Here is a 26,820-nt window from a genome sequence, read left to right on the forward strand (position 1 = left end):
AATGTTTTTTTCTTTCTCATGTTTTTCAACCAATCATCCCATGTCACTAGATAAGCTCAAACAAATCAGAGACTGACATATTGCAAAGTTACGAAGTGATGCTCAATGAAAAGTAGAGAACATGATCGCTCCGATGGACAAAGACGATAAATGGCGAAAGAAAAGCAGGGAACCTGAAACTGTGGCAGGTTGCCCCCACCCCTGAGAAAAACAAAAAGGTCTTAGCACCATCAAATACTAAAGAACAAACACCTGCTTCCCCACCATCTGTCAAATGTGATGTCTTTGGATTGACAGGTTCCCAACTTTTAAAGTGCGCTTGCTCGCTCACGAGCCATTCTTYTTGCTTTATTTTTTACAAATAATAATTWAAAAAAATTAAAAACCTACAGGTTTGCCAATACATCTTTTTGCCTGCATGTTTTTTTTTGCATATTGAAATAATTCTCGACCACATTTATTTCCTTCGTTGGAAATAGGACCTCCGTAGCAACATCGCTTGATTAAAGTGTGCATAATATATCAGTCAAGTATCTGATGTTCCAGACACATGCAATAATATACAATACATTATGGCGCTTCCTAATCCAAATATCCATTGAACAGTCCTGAAACACCTGAACCAGTAGGAACAAGCGTTTAGTCATTGACAGGCCTGCTGAGAACAGAGGTTTGATTCTTTGCTTTTACACAACATCAGTTCATTCTATACAGTACGGAAGTTATCAGATATTAATCTGAACAAGAATAGTATTGGTATATAAAAAAACTACTTTGATGATCAAAGTAATTTAAAAAAAGTTGAACATTTCTATGGCTACAAAGGCGACAACACTCAACCTGATCGTACTTTTTTTGTTGTGCATTGAAGATGCATACATCCAGTGAGACTGGAGGGAGTGGCCTCCAAAGCATTGATCATTAAAACTGGGTTAAATCATGCGATTGCCAGGCTAAATACTGCTGATCCTTAAAAGAGAGGAGAGACCGTCAGGAGATAAGCTCAAAATGGCTGCTCGGCTGGCTGATCCGTGTAAGAGAAGATAATTCATTGTTATCATTATGGCTGATTACCAGGAGAATCATTCAAGAGTACCCGCAGATGGCTTAGTAGTGAAAGATTAAATACAGATATACTTAACACCGTGATGAAATGCTGACATAGGAGGTAAAGAATAAAATTAATCTCTGTACTCATGCCAAAGAAGTACACCCTGTGCATCTTTGGTTCTGCATAGCACTTGTACCTTACGATAGGTGTTAAAAAAAGAAGCAGCAAAACGTAGGACTASACTCAATTTGACTAGTCTGCACACACCACATGCTCATGAAGAGAATACAGAATGGAAGCGCACGTTTCAGAGTTCTCTTGGAAATCAGAAAAATCGCTTCGTCAATATGATCTGAGAGCAGATGGAGTTGACTATCGCCTCCCTTCTTCAGTTTATTCTTAGTTTGAGAGTTGGCTTTGGTTCCAAGTCACACAGCAGCTCATGTGTGTGCATATGTGTTGGCTTGGCTCCGCTTGCTGTGAGTTGTGGCTGGCCTGGGTCTAGTTCTCTTAAATATAGCCCTTTGAGTTTACCCGTCTGTGTTTGAACTCATACAGGGAGGTGCTCCAAAAGTCCTATATGCAAGGGGATGACGGGCCAACTCTGGAACACTTTCAAAATTGGTCCTAATTCTTCTAGGACAGAATATCTTCCAACACGAGAGCTCCAGTTGGCGCTATATTGTCACGTCCTCCAAACATGAGTCATCAATCTCTCCTCTGGCCAATCATGGTTGTGTCTTTGTACCTAAAAAAAAGAGAAAGGAGGCCGTTGAGTATACTTCGAGAACGGTTTGAACACACAATACACCCCATGTGATACAAAAACATTTGGCTTCGAGTCAGCTGAGCTGCACCTCTTATGGGAATTTGAAAGTCACAGAGGCAATTTGCATAACCACAAAATGTCAGTTACGATATCATAAAATAATCAGAAGTCTCAGTTACGCCTGTATAGAACAGTCACACACACAGATGAGGCATGTCTTCCAACGTGCAGAAGCCTGGTCCAAGATCTGTATATGGTTTAGCCAACTCCTCTGAATATAGCTGTCCTGCCATGATCAAAGATATTCAGAGAAGGGCTAAAGCGCATCAGGATCTGTTGGCGGGTAATGAAAATGGTTGTTGTGCTTACGTTCATAAATAAAGGATGAGTTTAAATTAAGCAATTGTGGACAAGGCTTGCTTGAGACGTGACATGGTTGCTGGTTGTCCCGCAGCTGTGACCTGTTATGTGAAGGTTGTATTATGRTTGCTGTGGGGTTGTCGTACCTGCTCTGTAGGGAGAATTCAGGGAGGGCGCCCAGAGMGGTCAACTGCTCCTCCAGAGCCACGATACGGAGGCCGATGTACCCCGATGATAGCAGCAGTAGTACCACCCTAAACACAAACAATGTTTAGTCACACCCGCATATGCAGCTTCAATTAAAACGCAGGGTAAATACTGTCCAGCATCAACCAAAGTTAGCGACAGTCTGACGCAGGCKCAGCATGCAACGTGGGTTTTGTTTTGTGTGAAAACATGGCGGAAGGCAGTGACAGCGCTCAGGAGATTTTTCAGTCGTCTAAGAGAACCATATCTGAAGTGTGGTCGTATTTTGGGTTTTACAAGAGTGCTGAGGGAAACTTAAAATCGAAGATAGTCACCCTGTCTGCAGAGCATGCAAAAATAAAATAAAATTCGCTGCGAAAGGGGGTAACACTTCAAATCTCTCGAGTCATCTTCGTGACCACCACCCGCTACTTTATAGCGAATGCAAGGTAAGTTAACTTTTAGCTCAATGCATGATGTGGGGACTTCAGAATGAGGGAAAATGTCATTGTCTAGCCAACTTGCTAATAGCTTGTCAATAATGTAAACAAGCTTTCAGTGCTACCTMCTCTTGTAAAAACACTACACGTTGTTCGCATCGTGTCTGCAGACACGTTGTAGTTTAGTCACCCAACCAACATATTTTGTTCATTTAAAAATCAGTCAGACRTCGACTTGGTTGTAAGTGTTCCAACAGGAGAAACACTATAGACTCCTATACAAGACTCCTGTATTTATGTCAATTGTTGGGCTCATTGCAATTACTATCACCGTCTTAAAACTCATTTGTATTTATGTAAATTGTGCACGGGGTCATTGCATATACTCAAATGCAACACAGAAGATTGTGTGTGTAAGGGAATAATAATATTTATAATGTAACACATTTGCTATGCCCTTGTTTACAGAGTGGGCGTRCAKCAGGTAAACCCATCGATGCTACTGGTCCCTCATCTACAGTTGTGACAGACACTCGAGCAAGCGTTTAAAAAAGGCAGGCTGCTTATGCACCCACATCCAAAAATGMTCAAGACCACTGCAGCCCTTTCATATTACATTGCAAAGGACATGATGCTATTTGAAATTGTTGAGAGGCCTGGCTTTGAGGCTATAGTGAGGCACGGCAACCTTCATCAAAGTGAGTGCTGCTAATTGTATTTGTTGTTTGATTTGCTTACTTAAAAAGGTTATGTTCATTTAAACATACACTAGGGAAACTTTTACCACATGGTGCAATCTTTAAATGTTARTGCACACAAAAAATGCATAGTGCTGCTAATTTTGTTTGTTTGTTTTCAATATAAAACTTGGKGAAATGATTTCAGTGTGTGTGTCAGTACTTTTTGAACATTTCCAACACATTTTAACAATACTGTGATATGAAATGTTCATACTGTTTCATCTCTACCTGTAGAGCATAAGCCTAGAAACGTGTTTTGTGAAATTACCTGTGAAAGTCAAAGCCGGGGGGGGGGTTCTACTAAGCTATATGGAATTGTTTGAAGATCATACCAAGGATCCTTTTGCTATTTGAGCAAAATATATATATAAAAATATATATAAAAATATATATATATATATATATATATATATATATATATATGAAACAATTTTATCTTACTGCTATTAGCCCGATACAAACGCATTGAATAACAAATCACTAAATGGAACTGTATCCCAAAAACATTCTAAGTAAGTTTGCAGTGTGTCATATATATATTTTAAACTATTTAACCCTTTTTTGGCACTAAACAKTCTCCTTATATACACACAAAAGTATGTGGACACCYCTTCAAATTAGTAKATCYGTCTATTTCAGTCACACCCGTTACGGWCAGGTGTATAAAAATCAAGCACACAGCCATGCAATCTCCATAGACAAACATTGGCCTTACTGAAGAGCGCAGTAATTTTTAACATGGCACCATCATACAATGCCACCTTACCAACAAGTCTATTTGTCAAATTGCTGTCCTACTAAAGCTGCCCCCCRGTCAACTGTAAGTGCTGTTAAGTGGAAAAGTCTAGGAGAAACAACGGCTCAGCTCACAGAACGGGACCGCCGAATATTGAAGTGCGTAAAAATCATCTGTCTTCGGTTGCAACTCTCACTACAGAGTTCCAAACTGCCTCTGGAAACAACGTCAGCACAAGAACTGTTCGTCGGGAGCTTCATGAAATGAGTTTCCATGGTCGAGCAGCTGCACACAAGCCTAAGATCACCATGAGCAATGCCAAGGGTTGCTGGAGTGGTGTAAAGCTCACCGCTATTGGACTCTGGAGCAGTGGAAACACATTCTCTGGAGTGATGAATCACGCTTCACCATCAGGCAGTCCCACTGACGAATCTGGGTGAATGCTACCTGCCCGAATGCATAGTGCAAATTGTAAAGTTTGGTGGAGGAATAATGGTCTGTTTTTTTTTTTCATGATTCGGGCTGCTGCTTAAACTGACAGATTTTGATGTGGTTTTTTTATTATGCAAATTAGATTTCCGTGGGGGCACGGACATCGACCTTAGGGGGGGGATTAAACTGAGCAAATACAGAGTAAGTGTAGAGCTAGGAAGTTAGGGAAGCAGGATTCGGTAAATGAGTGTGGAGAGGTTAGAGGTCACTTACAGTATTAGGTAGATGAAGAGGAGAGTGTTGAGGCTGCTGGCCTCTCTGTGGATGAGGAGGGAGCGGGCTTTCTCCGTCACACTCCACACCCACGAGCCACCTGGCCAAGGAGAGAGAGAACGACACGGGGTTAGCGCATGGATGTAATGGGCAGCTCTATGCGCACTTTCCATTGCCAAATAAAATCAAGCAATCCCACATGACTGGCTGTGAAACAACTTGCTTGTCAGTGGCTCGCTGTGAGAAAGCTTTTTGTACGGTCACGTGGTATTTCTGTTTGAGTGAGAAAAGGAGACAACCAGACGCATAGGCCTACGTTGTGTGTGTTTACCTGAGACGTCCTCTAAGGAGCCGTCAGTCTGCTGCGTGTGCGTGCTCCTATGGCTCGAGCTGCTCCCCTGAGGCACTAGGTCTGAAGAGTAGGAAAAACCAGACACGTTAGTCACTCTAAAAACATTACCTTGGACTTTGCATGTGGAGGTCAGGTACGTACACAGCAACAGATAGCGGTCACATGTAGCCGACTAAAACTTTATTAGTCTACACATGGGTGTACTTTCAGGGGAGGTTGAACAACGCACCGTATTCCTTTAACCTAGACAAGACACCATTCATAAGGAGAGAACACTCGCATGTAGCCAACTGTCAGTCTACACATTAGGGACTACAGGAGAGGTTGAACATAGGGTTTAACATTAAGCACACTCAAAGGAAATTCTCCCTTGAAAGGGATTTTTTAGTCTAGGACTAGGCTTACTCTGTGCCCAGGAAACCGGCCCCCAATAAACTACAATTTGATTTGTCACATGTAGTGAATACAACAGGTGTAGACTTTACAGTGAAATGCTTACTTTACGAGCCCGTTCCCAAAAATGCAGAGTTAAAAAGTACTAGTCCAGAGTAGACCCTCCAGTCTAAAGGCTGATCTTCCAGACTAGGAAGGCTCACTCACCTATGTGTGGGTTGGGTGGGGGCGAGTCAAGGAATGGCTTGGGGTCTGACCCGTCCAGCTGGTCTAGACTGGACTGACTGGAGTTCTGGGGAGATGGAAAAAGACTGGGTTAAAACCAGCTTCAAAATGGAGGGCAAAACATCTACAGTAGAATATGAGACAGTAACATTACGAGGGGCTGTTGTAGTATCTGCAGTATTTTCACTCAAGGATAAAAACAATTTTTAAATTGAACTTTAGGAAGACAAACACTAGTGATTCTAACTCACCACTAGCTTGCCCTGATCGAAGCTATTGTCCGTAGAAGAGAATAAGGGGCTGCTGTTGGCACTTCCATCCTCCAGTCGAGAACAAACGGACCGCAGGAGCTTGTAGCATGCCTCTCGGTTCCGCAAAGACACAAACAGGTACTAAAAATGCACACAGGAGCGAGAGAGAGACATTTCAGCTCGGATGCCCTTTAGTCAAACTGGAAAGTACAAGGTTGCAAACCTTTGCCTTTAAAATGAGCCCAGTTATTATTGAACAGATTAAAATTGTATATATCAGAGGTCAATGGGTGTTATGTAACTCATCGGTTGCCCTCTATTGAAGATTGATAATACAACCACCAGTGTAGATCGTAGATCTTATCATTTGATTAAGGGATGGACTATGCAGTGTCAATGTGACAGGTGAGCAAGTGACCCCTGACCTTTTCCCCCTCCATGGTGCGGATAGACAGGGCGTTGGGCACCAGCAGGGCGGTGTTCTGCTTCTTCACAATGTGCACGCTGGTCACCGGGATCACCAACTGCAGAAACACACAGAGGAGCAACAGACCTTCACATCACACTAAGAAAAAGGCTTTTCAAACAATAATCAAGTCGGTAGATGTACCAAGTAAAATGCATATTAAGAAACTGTAGGGTTGGGCGGTATCCAGGTTTCCATACCTTACCCCCACAGGGGTGACCCTAACAGGTATTAATAAAAAATATATATTTTTTAAATCGGTCCGTATTTCTAAAATGTACCGTACACGGGGTATCGCCCAAACCTAATAAACTGTGTGCTCAACTTAACTCATAATTGGGAAAGAAAGCAGAGGTATAGGAATACATTTCTCCATTAGCTACGAATAGGACGGCCAAACCTTTTATTCACAAGTTCAAACCATGTTTTCAACTGAAAAGCCTAGTCGCCAATCAAGGGTCAGGTTTGCTTACCTTGGTGTCCTTGAGCAGCACGGAAGAGTGGAAGCACGCGTGGTGCTCGGTGACGTAGAGCCTGCCGTGGTAGAGCACCTCCTTCTGCAGGGCACAGATATAGGCTGGGGAGAAAGGTAGGACATGAGAACGTTAGTTACTTGAGGCCTTGCAGCGTGATGACACAGCAAGCACAGGCTGACGGTGATGGCCGAAAAGGCTGCCAGATATGGTTGTGGCGTGCCGCAGCGTCGCCGAACCATGCTATCGTTTTAATGATTAGCTTAAAAATGTTACAGGTCAGGTATTTGTGATTTGACTGAGAAGCATGAATAGCGGTCGCCATGACATGAGTATTTCACCAATAATATTCCAAAACGTCACTTACCATGTAGCAAGTCTTCACTCTCCGGAATGTCAGGAAACAGCTTGTGGAATGTTTTGTTGTGCTTTATAAAACTCTGTTGAACAGAAGAAAAAAAGCATGACTAAAACTGAAATGTGACGGTGGTTTGAGAAAGCAGTGCTTCGTTATTTACGTAATATTCATAAACAAGGTCCAAAAAAAAGTCAGAACGAGTGAACGTACACTTTGTGAACCACCGCCTTCAGTCTTCTCAAAACTTCTATCCACGTCGAACGTCTGAGACCTTTGGAAGACAAAGCAGCAGCGTGACGTTACGTGAAGTCTGTGGGTTTAGCGAATTCTTGACAGATATTAACAGTCAAACACAGAAGCCTTAGGTGTGACACATTCACAAAGAGAAAACAAGTGTGTTTAAGCATCCATGGTAAATCTTGAAATCCATATGGCTGCGTTTTTCACAGGCAGCTCATTTCTGATATCCTTTTTCCAATAATTGGGCAAAATATCTGAATTGGGCTGCTTGTGTAAATGCAGCCTATGGTTGCACAGTGCGTCTGTGTGGTTACCTGACGGGGGCTTGTCTGGTGAGGTTTCTGTTCTGCTGCTGGAGCTCCAGTTGGGCCTCCTCCAGACTGAGGGCTTTCCTGGTCTTCACCTTCTTGCTCTCCTTCTTCACCGATAGTCCCCCACTCTCTACCGGGTAGCTGGAAAAGAGGAAGAGAGGACGAGAAGGGTTCATTGACAGGGCAAAACAGATCAACCAAAACACCCATCAATCTTAAGCCACTGAAGTTTGAGGAGACAGACAATATGAACAAAAAAGATTTGGATTTATAGACTCGGCCAATGTTGAACCACGTATCGAATATGAATATTACGTAAATAATGAAGCACTGCTTTCCAAACACGCTGTGTAGCCTAATGCTTTCAAAGGGCTGCCTTAAGTACACACCATTCAGATGGATATGAATATCACCACTGGCTCAAAGTCAAACCACCATCACATTTCAGCCCCTGCGATACAAGCAAAATTGCAAAAGGAGGAGTGAAAACCCATTATTTTGTCTGGCTGACACTTGTCACCGTGTATAATTATTGTGTTATTGACTGTATGTTTGTTTATTCCATGTGTAACTCTGTGTTGTTGTTTGTGTCGCACTGCTTTGCTTTATCTTGGCCAGGTCGCAGTTCTAAATGAGAACTTGTTCTTAACTAGCTTACCTGGTTAAATAAAAGGGGAAATAAAAATATAAAAATAATGGATAGAGGTCTGGTCTAATAAGTGGAATAGAGTAGTATGTAAATGGTAGTTTGTGTGGACTCGCTGTAAACGGAGTGCATTTCCTCAACTCTTGACTAGGTTAACTGCAATGAAAAATGGACAGTTGGAGGCCAAAGGCTTATCTTTATGATTCATGGAAAAGGTGACCATTTGAGTAATCTGCCTTACAGTAACTGTAAAAAAAACTGCGTCAACACATCCTGTGACAAGGCTGTAAACAGATAGTAAACCACATGCTTTGACGATTAACTTCCGTTTACACGAACATTCAAAAGTTTGGGGTCACTTAGAAATGTCCTTGTTTTTTAAAGAAAAATCACATTTTCTGTCCATTAAAATAACATCAAATTGATAAGAAATACAGTGTAGACATTGTTAATGTTGTAAATGACTATTGTAGCTGGAAACGGCTGATTTGTAATGGAATATCTACATAGGCGTACAGAGGCCCATTGTCAGCAACCATCACTCCTGTGTTCCAATGGCACGTTGTGTTAGCTTATCCAAGTTTATCATTTTAAAAGACTAATTGATCATTAGAAACCCCTTTTGCAATTAGGTTAGCACAGCTGAACTGTTGTTCTGATTAAAGAAGCAATACAACTGGCCTTCTTTAGACTAGTTGAGTATCTGGAGCATCAGCATTTGTGGGTTCCATTACAGGCTCAGAATGGCCAGAAACAAATCACTTTCTTCTGAAACTCATCAGTCTATTCTTGTTCTGAGAAATGAAGGCTATTCCATGCGAGAAATTGCCAAGAAACTGACGTGTGTTCTACCCCCTTCACAGAACAACGTAAACTGGCTCTAACCAGAATTGAAAGTGTGGGAGTCCCCGTTGCACAACTGAGCAAGACGACAAGTACATTAGTGTGTCTAGTTTGAGAAACAGACGCCTCAAGTCCACAACTGGCAGCTTAATTAAATAGTACCCGCAAAACACGGGGCTCAACGTCAACAGTGAAGAGGCGACTCCGGGATGCTGGCCTTCTAGGCGCACACACACACACACACACACACACACACACACACACACACACACACACACGATGAGCCTGCTATGGTGTAGATGAAAGCATGACACATTCAAGCCCATCTCAAAACATACTAGCCCAAGTCAAATCCAATAATGGCAATTTCTAGGCTACAAAGTGTAAGACATCACTAGACCTAAGAAAACTTGATATCCTGAGTAGATATTCCTTTCACAGGACAAAAACATGCAACATAAAAGTGCAGAATGAATCTAAACTACAAATACACTACGCAACAGGACAGTCTCAAACCTAGGAATTTAGCCTATTTGCACAGCTGTTCAAAGAACTTGCCTGAAAAGCAAATCGACAACCAACTTTCCACAAACTGCCGTCTAAAGTCTTACCCGTTCAGATGCAGTCTCCTTGATGACCGAAAACTCATACCTGTTCATAGCAAGACCTCCTTATCTGAATAAAAACTCACTGTAGCAGCACTGACTTCAATCCATAATTTGCAGCCAGTCAAAACAAAACAAAACCCAACCCGAAAACAGTTGAACAAAGGCCTTCAAGTCTTAACCTGCTACTGCATAATGATGGGTGCCGAGTGACTTCTGAACTAGTTCAGCTTAGTATGGCCACAACCTTCCAGTGAAAGCTGATTTTTCTATTACCTAAAAGGAAGTGGCTTCGTGTTGAAATAGTGTGACACGTCGTAGTGGGTTACGTAAGGGCACACGCCTTCTGCACTAAGAGTCAGTGGAGCAATAAGCCTTTCCCGTATTTAAAAACATGTCCACAAGCTCAGAGTAGCTAGGCTAGACTGAAATGAAAGATATGGATCCTTTTCATATGATCTTAGCTTGAAGATATAATTACATTAAAGTGCAGAGAAAGTCTGAGAAGCACAGGTCTGTGGTGATGCCAGAGAGCTGCTCAAACCCAGCCCATCGAGCGTTCTCTGACAGGGAGTAGAGGTTCAAACTTCCTATTCCCCCAAGGCTATGGATCCACAACAGTACGGAACACATGGTATGCACATCAAGTGGCAGCACAAGAATATACAAAATCAACACGTCATTGTTTGCTAAAGCTAGACGTGGGCTCAATCCCAATACCCACCCCAAACAAAGTGAAATGCAGACTTCCTATCAAGTGGTTATCAAAAGTCCCATAAAGCTCTGCAACCCAAGGCTCTAAAGTTGCTTCAGGAAGATGGCTGACAAATGTAAGTAATTATAGCTTCAGAACAAATCATGTATAAAAAATATTTTTCATTTTGTTTTAAGTACAGTTCAGGGGAATATGTTATGGTAAAGAAAAACGATGCATACGTGTCACATTTTCAAAAATCGCCATTTAACAAGCTAGCCGACTAGCTAACATTAGCCAACTAGCTTGCTATATGGGCATATGACATTTGTATGAATTGTAATTAGTCTTTGTTTTAGGGACTGCTGAGCAACCCAGCAAGTCATCTTGTGAAACCCAGTGGATGTAAATAATCTAACTAGCTAAAGGATTTAATGCAAATTGAATGTCCAATTATGTAAGCTTTCCTTGCTGTTCATTAAAAAATATTTTAAACTCAATAACTAGTCATTATTCCTTATTTGTAGTAATTGGCAAATATCTTCAATGCAGGTAACGTAGCAGTAGCTAACTATTTTCATGCTTATTGTGCAGAGGTTAAAAATACCTGTATGCTATGGCTGTGTAGCCGATCTGTGTATGGACCCGAAAACATTTGGCATAAATATTAGCCTACTTCAGAACAGGGGTTTTAAATTGTTCTAACTACAATGCTTCCACTGGTTATGACCGAGTGAAGGAAGTGTGACTGTTACATGTCAAACAGCTATGGAATGAAAGTCCTGCTTCAGTACTACTCCACACTAAACCACAGCGAGAAGATGGGTACATTGGTACAGGCACATTGTTGTTTCGCTGTTCTCATTTGTTGCGCATATAGTAAGTACGTATTTGTTCCATGAGAAATAAGGAAAGCTATTATTGCCACCACTACAGGCATTGTGAAAAGCAAGGCTCGTCGTCATTCAATTGTGGTATTATTTTGTCCCATTAAGCCTAATTTTGCTCTCACTACTTGTTCCGTTTAAGTGCCACTCCCCCACCGAGGGACACTCGAAAAGGGGGGGGGGGGGGGGGGGGGGTGGAATTGCACCAGAAGAACAGGCTCATGGTGAACAACTATAGTCAAGGCTTTCCCTAGTTATGAGACAAGGGCTACTGCTGCGTCGCTCTTTAAAAAAGACACAGGGATCCATTGCCCCTGGCAACAAAGCACATTTTATTTGTCACACGCGCCGAAAACAACAGTGAAATGCTTACAAGCCCTTAACCAACAATGCAGTTAAGAAAAATACAAGTAAAAAAATTGATAGGTAAAAAAGAAAAGAAATAAAAGTAACAAATAATTAAAGAGCAGCAGTAAAATAACAATAGCAAGGCTACATACAGGGGGGTACCGGTACAGAGTCAATGTGCAGGGGCACCGGTTAGTCAAGGTAATATGTACATGTAGGTAGGGGTAAAGTGACTATGCATAGATAATAAACAGAATAGCAGCAGCCATTTGATTAGATGGTTCTATTTTTCGCTGATATGGGAATGAATACACAAGCAACATTTAAAACTGGGATATGTTTTACGTTACACCGGCAAGTATAACTATTTGCCAGAGAAATGTTTTCAATATTTTATTATATCACATGTGGGAAGCTAAAAAGGCTAGCTAGCGTGCTATGTTTTTAGCTAGGCTAAAATCAGCTAGCCAGGCTGCCAGCTAGCCACTACTAGCAAGGTAAGGTGACTCTTGTTTTCACAAAATTAAAGACACAAAAGACTTCGCCATCGACCCCTTGAGAATGGGAGTGAGACCGGCGATGATATCACGTTACCAAAAGGTGTCTGGTACTCCAAAAATCCCACTCCACCCACGTGCACGCAGCTCAACAGATTAGAGCTTGTAGTAACCTTCACATGATATACATGAGCTGTCACTAACTGTCAACATGCCACTCACTGCTGTACAAAGTTCCAATTACACCATAGCCCTTTCAAAAACCATAAGGCCTAGGATATGTCAGATAGGCCAAGTCTCTCCAGAAATAAGGCGTCGTTTAAAACATCAGTCAAGGACGATTGAGAAAAAAAGCGGTGTAAGTTACTTCACTGGCTGCCATTATCTCCCTTCGTTTGACAAAACCTTCAAATAATAAAACACTTTACAGCTTCAGGAGGCCAGGTTAAAAACGGTTTATTGTTTCTCTTTAGGCTACCGAGTGTCTGGGTATCGAGCATGTTACATACAGGCATTAAACGCGAGAACATACATTCCAACCTTTGAGTGAGTCGGGAATGAGAAGGTAACCTAGTTGACTGAGGGCTAACTTGTAAGCCATACACTTTGGGGGAGTGGGAAATCCAGCTAGTAAACAAGGCCCCCCCTGGTACAGGTTCTGTACCAGTAAACAGGCCTATTAGTGTGGAGGGTTAGGTGATACATGTCCCAGTCATACTCACGTGACTAAGCCTGGGTGGGGGAGGGGCTGATATAGGAGTATAAAACAATGAAAGCAGGGTAATGGGAGCTCTTTTGAAAGCCCCGTGAAATTCCATTCCTTCCTTTACATGTTAGTCTGCAGACCATTAGGCCTGGAAATACTTTGAGGAAAACTAACCTACAGTGCGTATTTATAGACAGATCTATAGCCTGACCAAGTGTGTTAATGTAAAACAGTTGTCTGCATCTGACCAGATCTTACTCTAGATTGAATTTACATTCCTTTCATAATACGCCCGGCATTGGGTTCCACCTCATGGAGGCATGTTTTTGACAGTCAGATCATGCCATTGTGCTTGTCATTAATGAAGAGAATGAGAATCTGATAGAACAGGCCCTATCTGTGCGTTACAGAAGAGAAGCTCGCAATGCCTTGCCACGTAGCTCACGAATATGCACACATTTTATAGTGTGAGCTTTTTTAGCATCGCTTGGCAACCAGTCTTATAGTACTGCAGGCTATCAGTTTCAGTTTGCTCCCTGTCTACCAGGTAGAGACTTTGCATGGACTCCCAGGTGGCGCAGCGGTCTAACACTGAACCCAAACCGTCTGCGCGCGTGCGCTATCGTGCATAAATGTATTTTGACCCCCCCACACCAAACGCGATCACGACACACAGGTTAAAATATCAAAAACACACTGAACAAATTATATTAATTTGGGGACCGGTCGAAAAGCATTAAACATTTATGGCAATTTAGCTAGCTTGCTGTTGCTAGCTAATTTGTCCTGGGATATAAACAGTGAGTTGTTATTTTACCTGAAATGCACAAGGTCCTCTACTCCGCCAATTAATCCACACATAAAACGGTCAACCGAATCGTTTCTAGTCATCTCTCCTCCTTCCAGGCTTTTTCCTTCTCTTGACTTTATATTGCGATTAGTAACTTTCATAATTTAAGTGCATTACCGCCACTGACCTCGTTCGTCTTCAGTCACCCACGTGGGTATAACCAATGAGGAGATGGCACATGGGTACCTGCTTCTATAAACCAATGAGGAGATGGGAGACAGGACTTGCAGCGCAATCTGCGTCACAAATAGAACTGACTTCTATTTTAGCCCTTAGCAATGCAGACACTCGTTGGTGCCCGCGAGCAGTGTGGGTGCAATAATTTAATAATATAGATCTCTAAATGTATTTCCGACGCGAGCGGTGTAGTCAGCCTGTGAGTTACTGCATCTCAGTGATTGAGGCGTCACTACAGACACCCTGGTTCAATTCCAGGCTGCATCACAACTGGGAGTCCCATAGGGCAGCGCACAATTGCCCCAGCGTCGTCCAGGTTTGGCCGGTGTAGGCCGTCATTGTAAATATGAATTTGTTCTTAACCGACTTGCCTAGTTAAATGAAAAATTAAATCCATCAGGAGAGAATTCTGGACCATCTCACTGAGTCTACTGTACATGTTTCATGGGGCCAGTGAGGCCCAAATCACATTTTTCCAATGCAACTGCACATGAAACGCATGGGAATAACTCAAATTCAAGCAACCTGCTTGCAACCAATTTGTCACATGCTAGAAGTTGTTTAAGGGCAATTGTAGTCTACTGAAGTAATTCACATCGTCATAACATTGTTCAAGGCCAATTGCCATTGAGGTCTGTGCCAGTAGATTACAACCAGCATTGTCACCTTATTGCTAACACCGTCAGCCGATATCAATCAGCTGGAATGTATTGTATAGACATGTGAATATCTGACAATCATGTCAACTAAGCAATAGGCCTAAAACTTTCTATACTATGGGAATGTTTCTCTCCATTGAAAGGGCTCAAGTTAACACTTGTCCCATCTTTTGTACAAACTCTTAGTACTGAAACAAGGGCCGGACCCTTTGTGGCAGTGTCCCCACCTAGACAAACAAGGAAGTCAGTGCCCCAATTATTATTATTTTTTTAATCTCCTATATCTGCTGGCAAAGCAGAGGCCTTGAACTTTGGCCCACTTCCTACGTGCTGGGAAAAGTATCCGTTTCTTTTCACCCAACTCAGCTAGCCCAGCACTAGAGACAGATTGAAAAGAAAACAAGCCTGGAACAAGACCAGCACATCCGTAACATAAGCCTATACAATCTCTTAGGTTGTAAAACAACAGAGTATGATGTCGCTGAACGGTGATAGTCTAGTAAATTGTCATGTTCATCTGTTCTGACCACAATGTACTGTCTATGAGCACTAGTCCACTGAACAAACAGTGATACCCTCAACTGGTGGTGAACCTGATAATCGCAGGCTAACAGATTGTCCGTTTGATAAGCCTCGCAGACAAACATGGTCATGACTCATGAGACATTGAGGACGTGATCTATAGACGGTCCCACTGACTCCCTCTGGTAATGGGGTTAGACAGAGACCTTGATGACTAATCCCGATGGGAGTCAATAGCAGGCTAAAATCAGCAGTCGATACACTGAGGACATCTGTTGACGTCATACTCACAAATTATTCAGTATTGACATTCACTTAGGCTTAAATCCTAATCACTACAAAATAGGCTACAAAATAGGCACTGAATAGGCTGTGGCCAGGTGAAGATAAAAAGCAGTGGAAAGCCACGCTTTCCCTACCTCGCCTCATCCCCTGCCCGAGGAGGGTCCGCAGGATCCTGGTTGTCCAACTGGCTCTTTCCCCTCTCCATGACCAGCCAAGCTTGTCCTAACCCGCTTCTTCAGTTGCTACAGAGAGTGCCGGTCTGAACAAGCAGCGTTTGTGAAAAATAAAGAGTGAGCTTTTTGCCCTCTGCTCTGGACCCGGGAGCAATGGCAGGCAGTCAAAAGGGTGTAAAGGTCTTTCTAGCTTTTATTGATGCATTTCAAAACGTGGAAGGGTTAGAAGAGCAGCAGCACACAGAGTGGGTTTGAAAATCAAAATAAACTAGATGGCTGGTGTTAACTCGAAATGACACAACGACAAGGTTCCAGTTTAACAAAGTTTACTCTACTATATGAACACACTACAAGGTAGCCATTACACTCCAGGCTAGGTCCAACAACAACAAGACTTCCTGCGCATGCGCACTCTTGACTGAGTGATAGCCCCGTAATAACAGAAATATAGGGATACTTAAAACATGAACTTAACAGCTGGGTTCCAAGCGGCACTGTCCCTCACGCTGCATCATCCTCCGATATTTGGTCAACTGGCATTAGCTTGGAAACAGTTGACAGTGGGCAGGGAACAGTGGGAGAATAACACCAGCCTCTATTCTCACCACAGGAATAACACCAGCCTCTTCTCAACACAGCATGAAATGGATTCAAATGACACTGTCAGCTGAATGGCAGTCAACTTCAGAATGCCTGAAGGGAAGTGGCAACAAAGCAACTAGTACAATGAGCATGTTAATGGTTGGCTTGTCCTCTCTTTGTGGAGGTCGTACACAAAACCAAAACACACATGGACAATTGCACCTGTTAGAAATTACATATTTCAAGGTCAGGAGGTCAAATTAACCCCATAGGTTCATCCAATTTCAGTGCAAGATCAATAGGTTAAACGCACTGTGTTTTATGAGACACAATTAGGGTCCTAATGTAAGTGAGGGGGGGAAAACAACATTGTCATTGCCCATATGGCAATGAGGATAGAAGGAAAGGTAGTTCATTCAGACTATTGAGAGATGAGTGGGGCTGTGGGCCGTGGCTATGACTCAATCTCATCCTCCCACGCCGATGCTTAACAGTCAGTCTGATCCACGGTTCAGCATGTTCAACACCTCCTGACCAGTCAGATTCCACAGCATAAATCCTTATGCCAATGGCCAGCAGTCTTAAATTAACTCCTTATATAAATCCACATAACACAGGAGGTTACCAAACAGACTGTGAAAGTGTCAAATGCAAAAGGTCACTTTTTTATAGCATGTGTGTGGTTTACATTTCTTCAGGGTAATTACATAGGCTAAATAACATTGGCATGATCAAGAGAGTCGTCAAGACTTGGTGGTACTGTGCAACAAAGACACAGATTTGCCTATCGGCTGATGAGGTCTTCCGCATCATCAGGCCCTTTTTGCTGACCATGTCAATTCAATGACATTTGAAATTGAAATCCCTTCACTTGCATGGCAAAAGGTGGATTGTTTGCTTTGGCAACTAGATAACGACTAAAATATAGTTTAAGACATCCAGTCAACTTTCTACTGTAAAGCCGCTAAGTAGGCAAGAGGTCGCTACCAGCCACTTCTCTGAAGAAAAAGCACAGCCCATTATGTCACGTCTGCACGCACTAGTCGACCTGTGCACACATTACATGACCTTGGGCCAACAGTAACTCCCCATCCACTTGATTTCTCCCTTTATCCACCTCATGTTTAAAGATCACCGGATAACATTTATGGCGACTGCTATGGTCACACGGGGGTGCGAGGGCTTATCGTGAAAAGCTTTTGCCGTTGCCATTCCTGAAAGAATCCCGACACCTAAAAATACACTTCCTAGTATCAAACGAAACACCCAGCCTTCTGATAAGAGGCTGTTGTTGAGATGAGCATAACAGTTTGTACAGACGATGTGCGGCTGGGCACAGAGTTATGGAACTGGTAGTACACTGTACCCGCATTGAGCGGGTGTACAATATCTCAAGTCTGCAAAAGCAACTGCATTGCATAAGCGAAAGGGCATTAATATGAGTGGACTAGATACCCCCCTTCTATGGTAAACAGAGAGCAGTGGTGGGAAAGGGGGTGACCCACTGATCAGTTCTTGTGTTCCCAACATGGCATTTCAGAGCCCCGGGCTGAGAAATGGATCTTACAACTCAAGGCAGTAAAAAACAGCTTGTGCTCCTGGACATGAGATTCTAGAGTCGTGTGTCTGTCATGCACATTTCTGTTAATGCATATTATTACAGGCACATGGCTCTGCACAGAATGTGTGCATCTGCCCTATAACTTCAACCTCAAAATGTTCTAACTTTTACATTTGTTATATTCACATGCAAAGACTGGCTTAATTGTTATGGGCCATGACAAATACATCAGTTCAATGAGGAGTATATTGTCCGGTTATGAACAGCACGAATGCACCATCTAGTGGACAACAGAAAAAGTTGTACAGCCCAGTCAGTCATGTGAACTGCAGATTTTCTATCGTCCAATCATATTGAGTTTAGTCATATGCAAAAATCAGATGACGACAGCTGGGCTTTTCTGAGTTTCCTAAAAGAAAGACTTTTCAGTGCTCAGATTAAAAACAATTACAGACTCCAAAGCGTTCCCACATAGTCGAACCATACGTAAATAGTTTGTACAGGAATTTTTCTGCCATATGAAATCCTTAAGTGAGCCACCTAAGCGTTTTTTTGGGGCCGCATACACACTAATATATATATATATATATATATTTTTTTTTTAATTAACTTTAGGGGTGGAAAAAGTGTCAATTTAACCATTAAAACCAGATATAAAAGTATGTTGAAAAGACAAATATTCTTTCAGAACTAACAATCACCAAAATAAATGCTAGTGTCAGGGAAAACTGAACATAAAAAAAAAATGTTTTAGCAGTATTTATTTTATTGTTTGAGCAAATGAACAGCATTAGCCATGGCACAATTCAGAGAATTGCAGGAGATTCGCTTTAAAAACACCAACAATCTCTCTCAGCTCCATAGAAAATGTGTAGAATTGCAGGAAAGTGGCTTAAATGTTAAATGTGTCTCTACACCGCCAAGAGGGGGGCCTCAAATTCAGCCAGGCTGACAGGGTACACCACCTAAGTCGCTTTTTGATTCAGAAAAAAACCTATTGTATAAAAAAACTCCCAAGGCTAACATTAGAATCGAAAAAACGAATCCAATATAGCAACACAAGAGAACATCCCAGTAACAATTCAAGTGAATATGCCAAATCAACTATAAATCCCAGCAATTGGCTAGAACAAAACAAAGTCAGACGCTCCAAGTGATTTGGCCTGTGAGGGAATCGCTTTGCTCTGCAGCAGAGTGGTCAAGCAAGACAAGTCACCAGAGACTGGGGCCAAACAACAACACGCGGCTTGTGGCGTGCCGCCAGGCCCAGGGCTTGCAGAACAGTGTGCGTTTGTGAGAGTCATGTGGCCCATGCATGCAGGGCTCTCGCCACTGCCTCCATGTTCAGCTGACCCGAGACAGAAGGCCTTTCTTCCACCGTAGCCTCATGATAGTTCAACAGTAGGAAATTCAACAGCAGGAAATTCCCACCACCAGGCAGGAAATTCCCACCTGGCTCTCACATGTTGAATTAATTCACCAAGTACAATATGTGTATATCAAAACAATAGTTAGCTCTAGCCTTAAATCTAGATATGATTTCTCACAGCGAAAAGAGTGCAAGCTGATTTGAGTTTATGGTTTCATGTAAATAGACACACTGGCTTACCCAGGATGTTATCTTAACGTTCAGATGGCACTGTACAGATTAGTCACGTGAACAACAGTGTTTAAAGACTTGTGTATAGTTTGGAGAGACAGCTAGAACTATGAGGAATTCACCAGTCCTCTGTGAAGTGAAAAGGTTCCCGGGTGAAAAAGAAAAGAAAATTTCTTGACTTTTTGAACGAAGTCTGGCAGAGTGCTCATTAGCACTATGCTGGGAGGCGACACACATGCCCCTTTAACCATAACCCTGACTTAACCATAACCCCAGGTTTAACTATAAACCCCACGCAAGCCTGCAGATGTGGTTTTCTCCCTTTTATTTAAAAGTTAGGCCTACTCCCCTTAGCCTGCAAAACAGCTGGTAATTTAGGCCTTTCTTGGCCACTGGTTGTGCACTCCTTCCAAATGGACGCAGGCACTGCAGCCCCTCCCTGTCTATTCCTAGCTTCAATGTAGTACTACTAGACTTACAAAACTAGGTTTCCTTAAACAAGCTTCTCTCGTAGACAAGTCAGGACATGTTATCACTGTACATTAACAACCCGAGAGACGACCCCCATACCATAGCTCGCTAAGAGCGGAGGAGATAACGGCCCAGGGCTCATGGGAGGGGGGGGTAGCACGGTTCCTATTGGATGGGGCTTAACCAGCGATATGTTATGGCCTTTATATAATGATAGAGAGCACCTGTGGGTGACCCAAGGAGACTAAAAATAGAGTTCTCAAAGAAAACGTGTCCCCGGTATGTCTCCCATACATGTCCCCGACATGTCTCCTCTGCTGTAACACCGGTCCTGCTGTCTGTGGTTATTCTCAGAGCAGGATCATCCCTGCCATTAGGAGGATAAATAAATAGTAGTCTCCTTCTGACCCACATAGAGGAGCAGGAGGACGATGAGGTAACGCGTTTTCATCTGCGAGAGGCAATGATGAGATTAAGAACTGTCCAGAAGAACCCAAGCATGGGAACATGAAATAACTGAGTTTCCATACAATGTAAACTGAGTTTCCATACAGCTCACCACACCGCTTTCAGCTAACATGGTGGTGTAAAGCCAATATTCTGGACCTGTTTTGAATGTAAAGAAAACACCTTTCCTTGACTGTAGGCCTGTGTATACAAAAACATTGCCAGGATGTTTACCTAGCTGTTTTCCTTTACTCATAATTGACACATACATTTGTATTTATTTTTAAAATAACAAGAGCAGTTCATATTTCACCTCTCTCCGTGAAATTAATTCCTGATCTGTTGTACTCTGTATCATGACGTCAAAGCATCCTCTAGCTGTAGTACAGGAATATACTTGAGTCTAAATTGCGACCTAATTAAAAAGTGTAACTCCCAAAACTAGCTAGCTAATTTTATAGGAAGTTCTATGCAATAAAATACATTGTTTAAATTGCCTAAGGTCCAGCTGTTTGCACAATAATGTTCCTATTTGAGACACTTCTACTAGCTGACAAGCATTTGAGACAGTAGATAAATATGATTACCTTTTAAAATGTGGTCAATAACTTACAGCTTTTACTAGATACAGGATGTCACCTAGGAGGCAGCTAGCTAACTATACTGAACAAAAATATAAAACGCAACATGTAAAGTATTGGTCCCATGTTTCATTATCTGAAATAAAAGATACCAGAAATGTTCCATCCGCACAAAAAACGTATGTCTCAAATTTGTTTACATCTATTAGTGAGCATTTCTCCTTTGGCAAGATTATCCAAACCCCTGTGTAGCATATCAAGAAGCTGATTAAACAGCATGATCATTACACAGGTGCACCTTGTACTGTGGACAATAAAAGGCCACTAAAATGTGCAGTTTTGTCACAACACAATGCCACAGATCAAGTTGATGGAGTGTGCAATTGGCATGCTGACTACAGGAATGTCCAACAGAGCCGTTGCCAGAGAATTCAATGTTAATTTCTCTACCATAAGCCACCTCCAACATATTTTAGAGAATTTGGCAGTACATTCAACCGGCCTCACAACCACAGACCACGTGTAACGACGCCAGCCCAGGACCTCCACATCCAGCGTCTTCACCTGCGGGATAGTCTGAGGGCAAAGGGGGTGCTGAGGAGCATTTCTGTCTGTAATAAAACACTTTTCTAGATTAAAACGAATTCTGATTGGCTGGACATGGCTCCCAAGTGAATGGGCCTATGCCCTCCCAGGCCAATGGCTACACCCCTGCCCACTCATATGAAATCCATAGTCTAATTAATTTATTTCTGATTTCCATCTACGAACTGTAGCTCAGTAAAATCTTAGAAATTGTTGCGTTTATATTTTTGTTAAGTATAGCTCCCTAGTCATGCTAGGCTTAACGTTAGCTAGTTAAATTTCAGCATGTTAACGTAGTCCCGCAAGAGTGCACAGGGCGACCCATTACAGTAGCCAACACTCAGAAGAACCTAAACGTTTCTTGCAACAAAAGTAATAACTATAACAATTAATTCAGGGCAAATGCAACAATATAACGTAACTAATTGTATGCGCCATTAAATTCCAAACGTTGTTTCTTATAAGAAGCGAAAAGCCAGCTAGCCAAGTTAGCATCTCTATTAACACATCCACCCACTGCTAGAGGGCTCGCGGCGTGATAGTGGTTTAGGTAGAACAGTTATATTTACCTTTCTTTCATGAAGTGCTTGATTCTAAAGATTGCCTTTTCATCTATTTTTCTTAGGAAGGTTTTCAACCTCTCTCTCTTGTTTTCGAGCATTCTTCTTCCAACCGGTGTTCGGGTATAAGACTCGAAACGCCGCTCCACCAGAAACCTTCCACGCTGTCTTTGGATTTGTTTAGCTTCTCCTTTTTTTCTTCTCCAACTCCATCTAGCTATGCTGATAGGGGAAATGAGCTCAAATCGGACGAAGCCTATCGACCAATGGGAGAAGGAGGCAACTTCTTAAAAAAACAGTCATGTCAGACCAATTCTCCAATCAAATCGCGGTACATGACTCGTCGTCTCCGCCCATTGCCTTTTATGGGACACCAAACCTGCGTCCTTCTGTTAATGCGTTATCAAATCGAGAGGGTGTGGTCCATAGAGAGTTCGCCAGAGTCTTTGATGCTATTCCATCTGGAACTCTCATGTTGTTCAGAGATGTTACCAGACCTCACCTTGACCTACCCTCGCTTAATCCAGTTGACTCTCCAATAAGACAAATGTGTTTCTCCTTGCTCCCTCAGAACAACATATCTGTAAGTGCTTTATTTCAAAGGGATATTGTATCTATTCCTTATGTCACAAGTTCCTGGAATACATTTGTCAATAATATCTGTTGTAAAAAAAAGTATGGTTATTACCACACAAATACCTGCTTGTTAACAAGGTCAAAGAGGTCTCAGAATGAACAGTTTTGCATTTATTTTGGCATTGTCTAAATTATGGCAAAGATATTTATAGTTTTATAATTGTTAATATTCTTGATGACTTTTGTTTTTTTATGGGAGAATGTGCTGCTCGGTTTCCTTAATTATAATAAGGATAAAGAAAAACAATCTTACCTCATGAATCTAATTGTGCAATGGCAAAATGTCATATTCATAAGTGTAAATTCACAAATAAATAAAAAAATCACTCTTCCATGTTTCTATAAGGAATTTGAGCAGTACATTAAGACCATTCTACATTATTCGAATAAAACAGCTGATAAAACAATCAATGTGTGTGTATCTTTTAAGATCTTGTATAATCTGTCATTTGTTGTACCCCTTAGCATATATTATCATTGTCTGTTTGTATACTTCTTCTATGTATACTGGTGTTAAAAATAAATAAACACATGCTGGCCCTGTATCCAGAGATTGTACCGGCGAGGTCGCTTCAATTAATGATTTTAAAAGACAGATGTAGCCTACATATGACAACATACAGTATATAGCCTAGAAAACCACACTTTCGCTTATCAGCAATATTGTGCTGCACGTGTTACATGACATTTCATACAATTAAGTAAATATATTTGTTAAAAATAAATAAATTATTGGAAAAAAATCTCCTGTCAAGAGGACTGTATTACAGGTAGTAAGTAGACTATTTTATGACTAATTATGACTTATTACTGCTACTTAGGGCTATGAACCTGGGTTAACCAGCGCTGCTGCAGGTCGTTTTTTAATGTGCAAATTCCCAAAATATTCAAATACATTGAAGAACATACCTGCCCTACAGTATATTATGCGCATCCTATGTAGACTGGCTTCTGCTTATACAATTTACTTCACAATTCACACCTTTATTTTTTTTAAACTCCCCCAGACCCCCTGCCAGGTTATGTCCCCCCACTTCTAAAACCAAAGTGGCGCCTCCACTATCTAGTATGTTTAATCTGTATGTGAGAAGTTCAATAGCTTTAAAAGCATTCACTTATGGTAATGTATTTCAACATAACAACCTCTAAAACAGTGGCTCCAAAAGCAATTACATGATGCCCTAAAAAAGTGTGGCTAAAAGCAAATAGAGTCAGCTGCATCGAGTCTTAATAGCTCATGAATTCAAATAATTAACTACAATGGTTATGAATGGATCAAAAAGACTAGTGAGTCACAAGACTGCAGAGGCAGTCAAAATGTCAGTGGGTGACTTTAGTCTTTTACAGCCACACTGGGCTGTGGCCAGTGACCACTGTCTGTTGCTCTCCCTTCCCCCACTTCTTGTGAGACAGCAACTGCAGCACCAAATGGTCATGATACACTTTTTCTTCTGACCCATAGCAATTCACAGTACTTGATATTTCACCCTAATCTCTCAACTTTGCAATCCCTTGAGAGTTTTCCTATAGCCTAATACAGGAAGTCCATCTGTCTCCTTATAAAATGCTGAGACTTTTCAAAAAAACTAGCTATGACTCAAACAGACAGTGAAAAGGTTTTCTTGGCAGGCCAGCTCATATGACTGTATTTAGGAACCATCTCCCCAGCTAGCATATAATGTTCTGAGAACCATATGTTTCTTACAGCTTGGTGAGAGTGTGGTTGTCCTATGGTTATTTTACATACAACCTTCCCAACTTTCTGGAAATGGTGCAGGATAGTTGCTTGGCTTTGGATCATTCTCAGCATATTTAAGGAACTTGACATTTAATAGTTTTTTTGGAAATGTTCTAGGATCGTTCTCCAAATGGCTTCACCTTGGGAATGTTCTCAAATGGTTCCCAGAACGTTAAGGAACAACATTCTTCGGTTATCCAAATGGCTTCACCTTGGGAATGTTCTCAAAACAGCCACCATTTGCCTTGATGACAGCTTTGCCCAGTCTTGGCATTTTCTCAACCAGATTCATGAGGTAGTCACCTGGAATGCTTTTTCAGCAGTCTTGAAGGAGTTATTACATATGCTGAGCACTTGTTGGCTGCTTTTCCTTCACTCTGCGGTCCTACTCATCCCAAACCATCTCAATTGGGTTGAGGTCGGGTGATTGTGGAGGCCAGATCATATGATGCAGCACTCCATCACTCTTATTCTTGGTCAAATAGCCCTTACACAGCCTGGAGGTGTGTTGGGTCATTGTCCTGTTGAAAAACAAATGATAGTGGGACTAAGTGCAAACCAGATGGGATGGCGTATCGCTGCATAATGCTGTGGTAGCCATGCTGGTTAACAGTGCCTTGAATTCAAAATAAAATCACATACAGTGTCACCAGCAAAGCACCCCCACACCATCACACCTCCTCCTTCATGCTTCACGGTGGGAACCACACATGCGGAGATCATTCGTTCACCTACTCTGCGTCTCACAAAGACATGGTGGTTGGAACCAAAAATCTCAAATTTGGACTCATCAGACCAAGGACAGATTTCCACGGTCGGTCTAATGTCCATTGCTCGTGTTTCTTGGCCCAAGAAAGTCTCTTCTTATTATTGGTGTCCTTTATTAGTGTTTTCTTTGCAGCAATTCAACTATGAAGGCCTGATTCACGCAGTCTCCTCTGAACAGTTGATGTTGAAATGTGTCTGTTACTTGAACTTTATTTGGGCTGCAATCTGAGGTGCAGTTAATTGCCGATTTCTGAGGCTGGTAACTAACAAACTTATCCTCTGCAGCAGAGGTAACTTTGGATCTAATTTGCAATCTTTCCAGCTTCAGTTTGAAATGATTGTGTTCCTCTAGCTGTGGTTAGTTACTCTGAACAACAGTGTCCTGACGATTGAGTGCATTTTCTATGCCAGGCGAATTAGCTCATTGTTATGGATGTATCCAAATAAACTTCACTTGAAAACAGCTTAAACAAATGCAAATGCAGCTACTTTGCTGCTATTCTTGCTGCACTTTTTGTTGTTGTTGAATGTGACTAAGTTAGCCGTGGTTGGCTTGATAGCAAGCGAGGGATAAGAGCGTTGCCAGGCAGTATGGCAGTGGAACATTTAGAATGAACGACTGGGTTGCGTCCATAGATACAGAACAAAAATACTGAACGAATGGGCCGCGTCTCTAGCAACCCTAGATTTGTGTCGGTACTATATATTTTGGATAGGATGAAATGGTATGAATAAATGAATCAAAATAAAGTTGAATGAAAATACGTCAATCATTATTTGAATGTGTTGGTAACCCGTTGTATAGTGATAATACCCTCTAAGCCGGTGTTTGGAGGATATATTGGCACGGTTTGCCGGCCATTGACGAGCAACACTTTCCAGTATATCCTCCAAACACCGGCTTCTCTGGCATCATCACTTAATTGTTGTATATGCATGCAGCCTCCTCTGTCTTACAGAGACTGGACGCTGTTTAGAATGTTTATCATGCATCCTAGTGCTAGTGCTTTATTACAAATGCCAAGTCACTCACCCACTATTACACCTTGTAACAAATGATGGATTGGACCTCACTTTATATGCACAGAAAGCTACATTTATATGTGTTCTACAAAGACTACAAAGACCTTTTGGGTAAACTCCCTCTTTACCTCTGTAGTCTAGTCTCCTTCACCACCAGCAGTTACCATACCCGGGCTGCTAGGTGGTTGCTACTTAAAGTCCCCAGGACATTTACAGTATTAGGCAAGACTGCTTTCTCATCTTGTGCACCAGAGGCATGCAATAGTCTACAATCCATGCTTCATCTAGATACATACAGAACAGGGCTCCGGGCAGCCGAG

At 41.9% G+C, this 26,820-nt stretch overlaps 1 protein-coding gene across 3 annotated transcripts; it reads right to left on the reverse strand.

Annotated features, from left to right (window-relative positions):
- Positions 1-1,122: 1,122 nt before the first annotated feature.
- On the reverse strand, positions 1,123-22,566 carry LOC111975720 (GRAM domain-containing protein 2B). 3 transcript variants are annotated; one of them, XM_070447457.1, is made up of 12 exons: positions 22,345-22,566; positions 8,060-8,197; positions 7,716-7,776; positions 7,515-7,587; positions 7,148-7,251; positions 6,634-6,732; positions 6,209-6,349; positions 5,940-6,024; positions 5,319-5,399; positions 4,988-5,087; positions 2,327-2,434; positions 1,123-1,799 (listed from the first exon to the last, which is right to left on the reverse strand). In XM_070447457.1, exons 1-12 carry the CDS (start codon positions 22,434-22,436, stop codon positions 1,760-1,762), a joined length of 1,122 nt encoding a protein of 373 aa, XP_070303558.1. In that variant the 5' UTR covers positions 22,437-22,566; the 3' UTR covers positions 1,123-1,759. The 3 variants fall into 3 exon arrangements, with proteins under 3 accessions (XP_070303558.1, XP_023860030.1, XP_023860031.1); XM_024004262.2 differs by lacking the exon at positions 22,345-22,566 and adding an exon at positions 15,910-16,064; XM_024004263.3 differs by lacking the exon at positions 22,345-22,566 and adding an exon at positions 10,157-10,302.
- Between the last annotated feature and the right edge of the window lie 4,254 nt (positions 22,567-26,820).

This window comes from Salvelinus sp. IW2-2015, linkage group LG16, assembly GCF_002910315.2.
Source record: "Salvelinus sp. IW2-2015 linkage group LG16, ASM291031v2, whole genome shotgun sequence".
In the NCBI taxonomy this organism is placed as follows: domain Eukaryota; kingdom Metazoa; phylum Chordata; class Actinopteri; order Salmoniformes; family Salmonidae; genus Salvelinus; species Salvelinus sp. IW2-2015.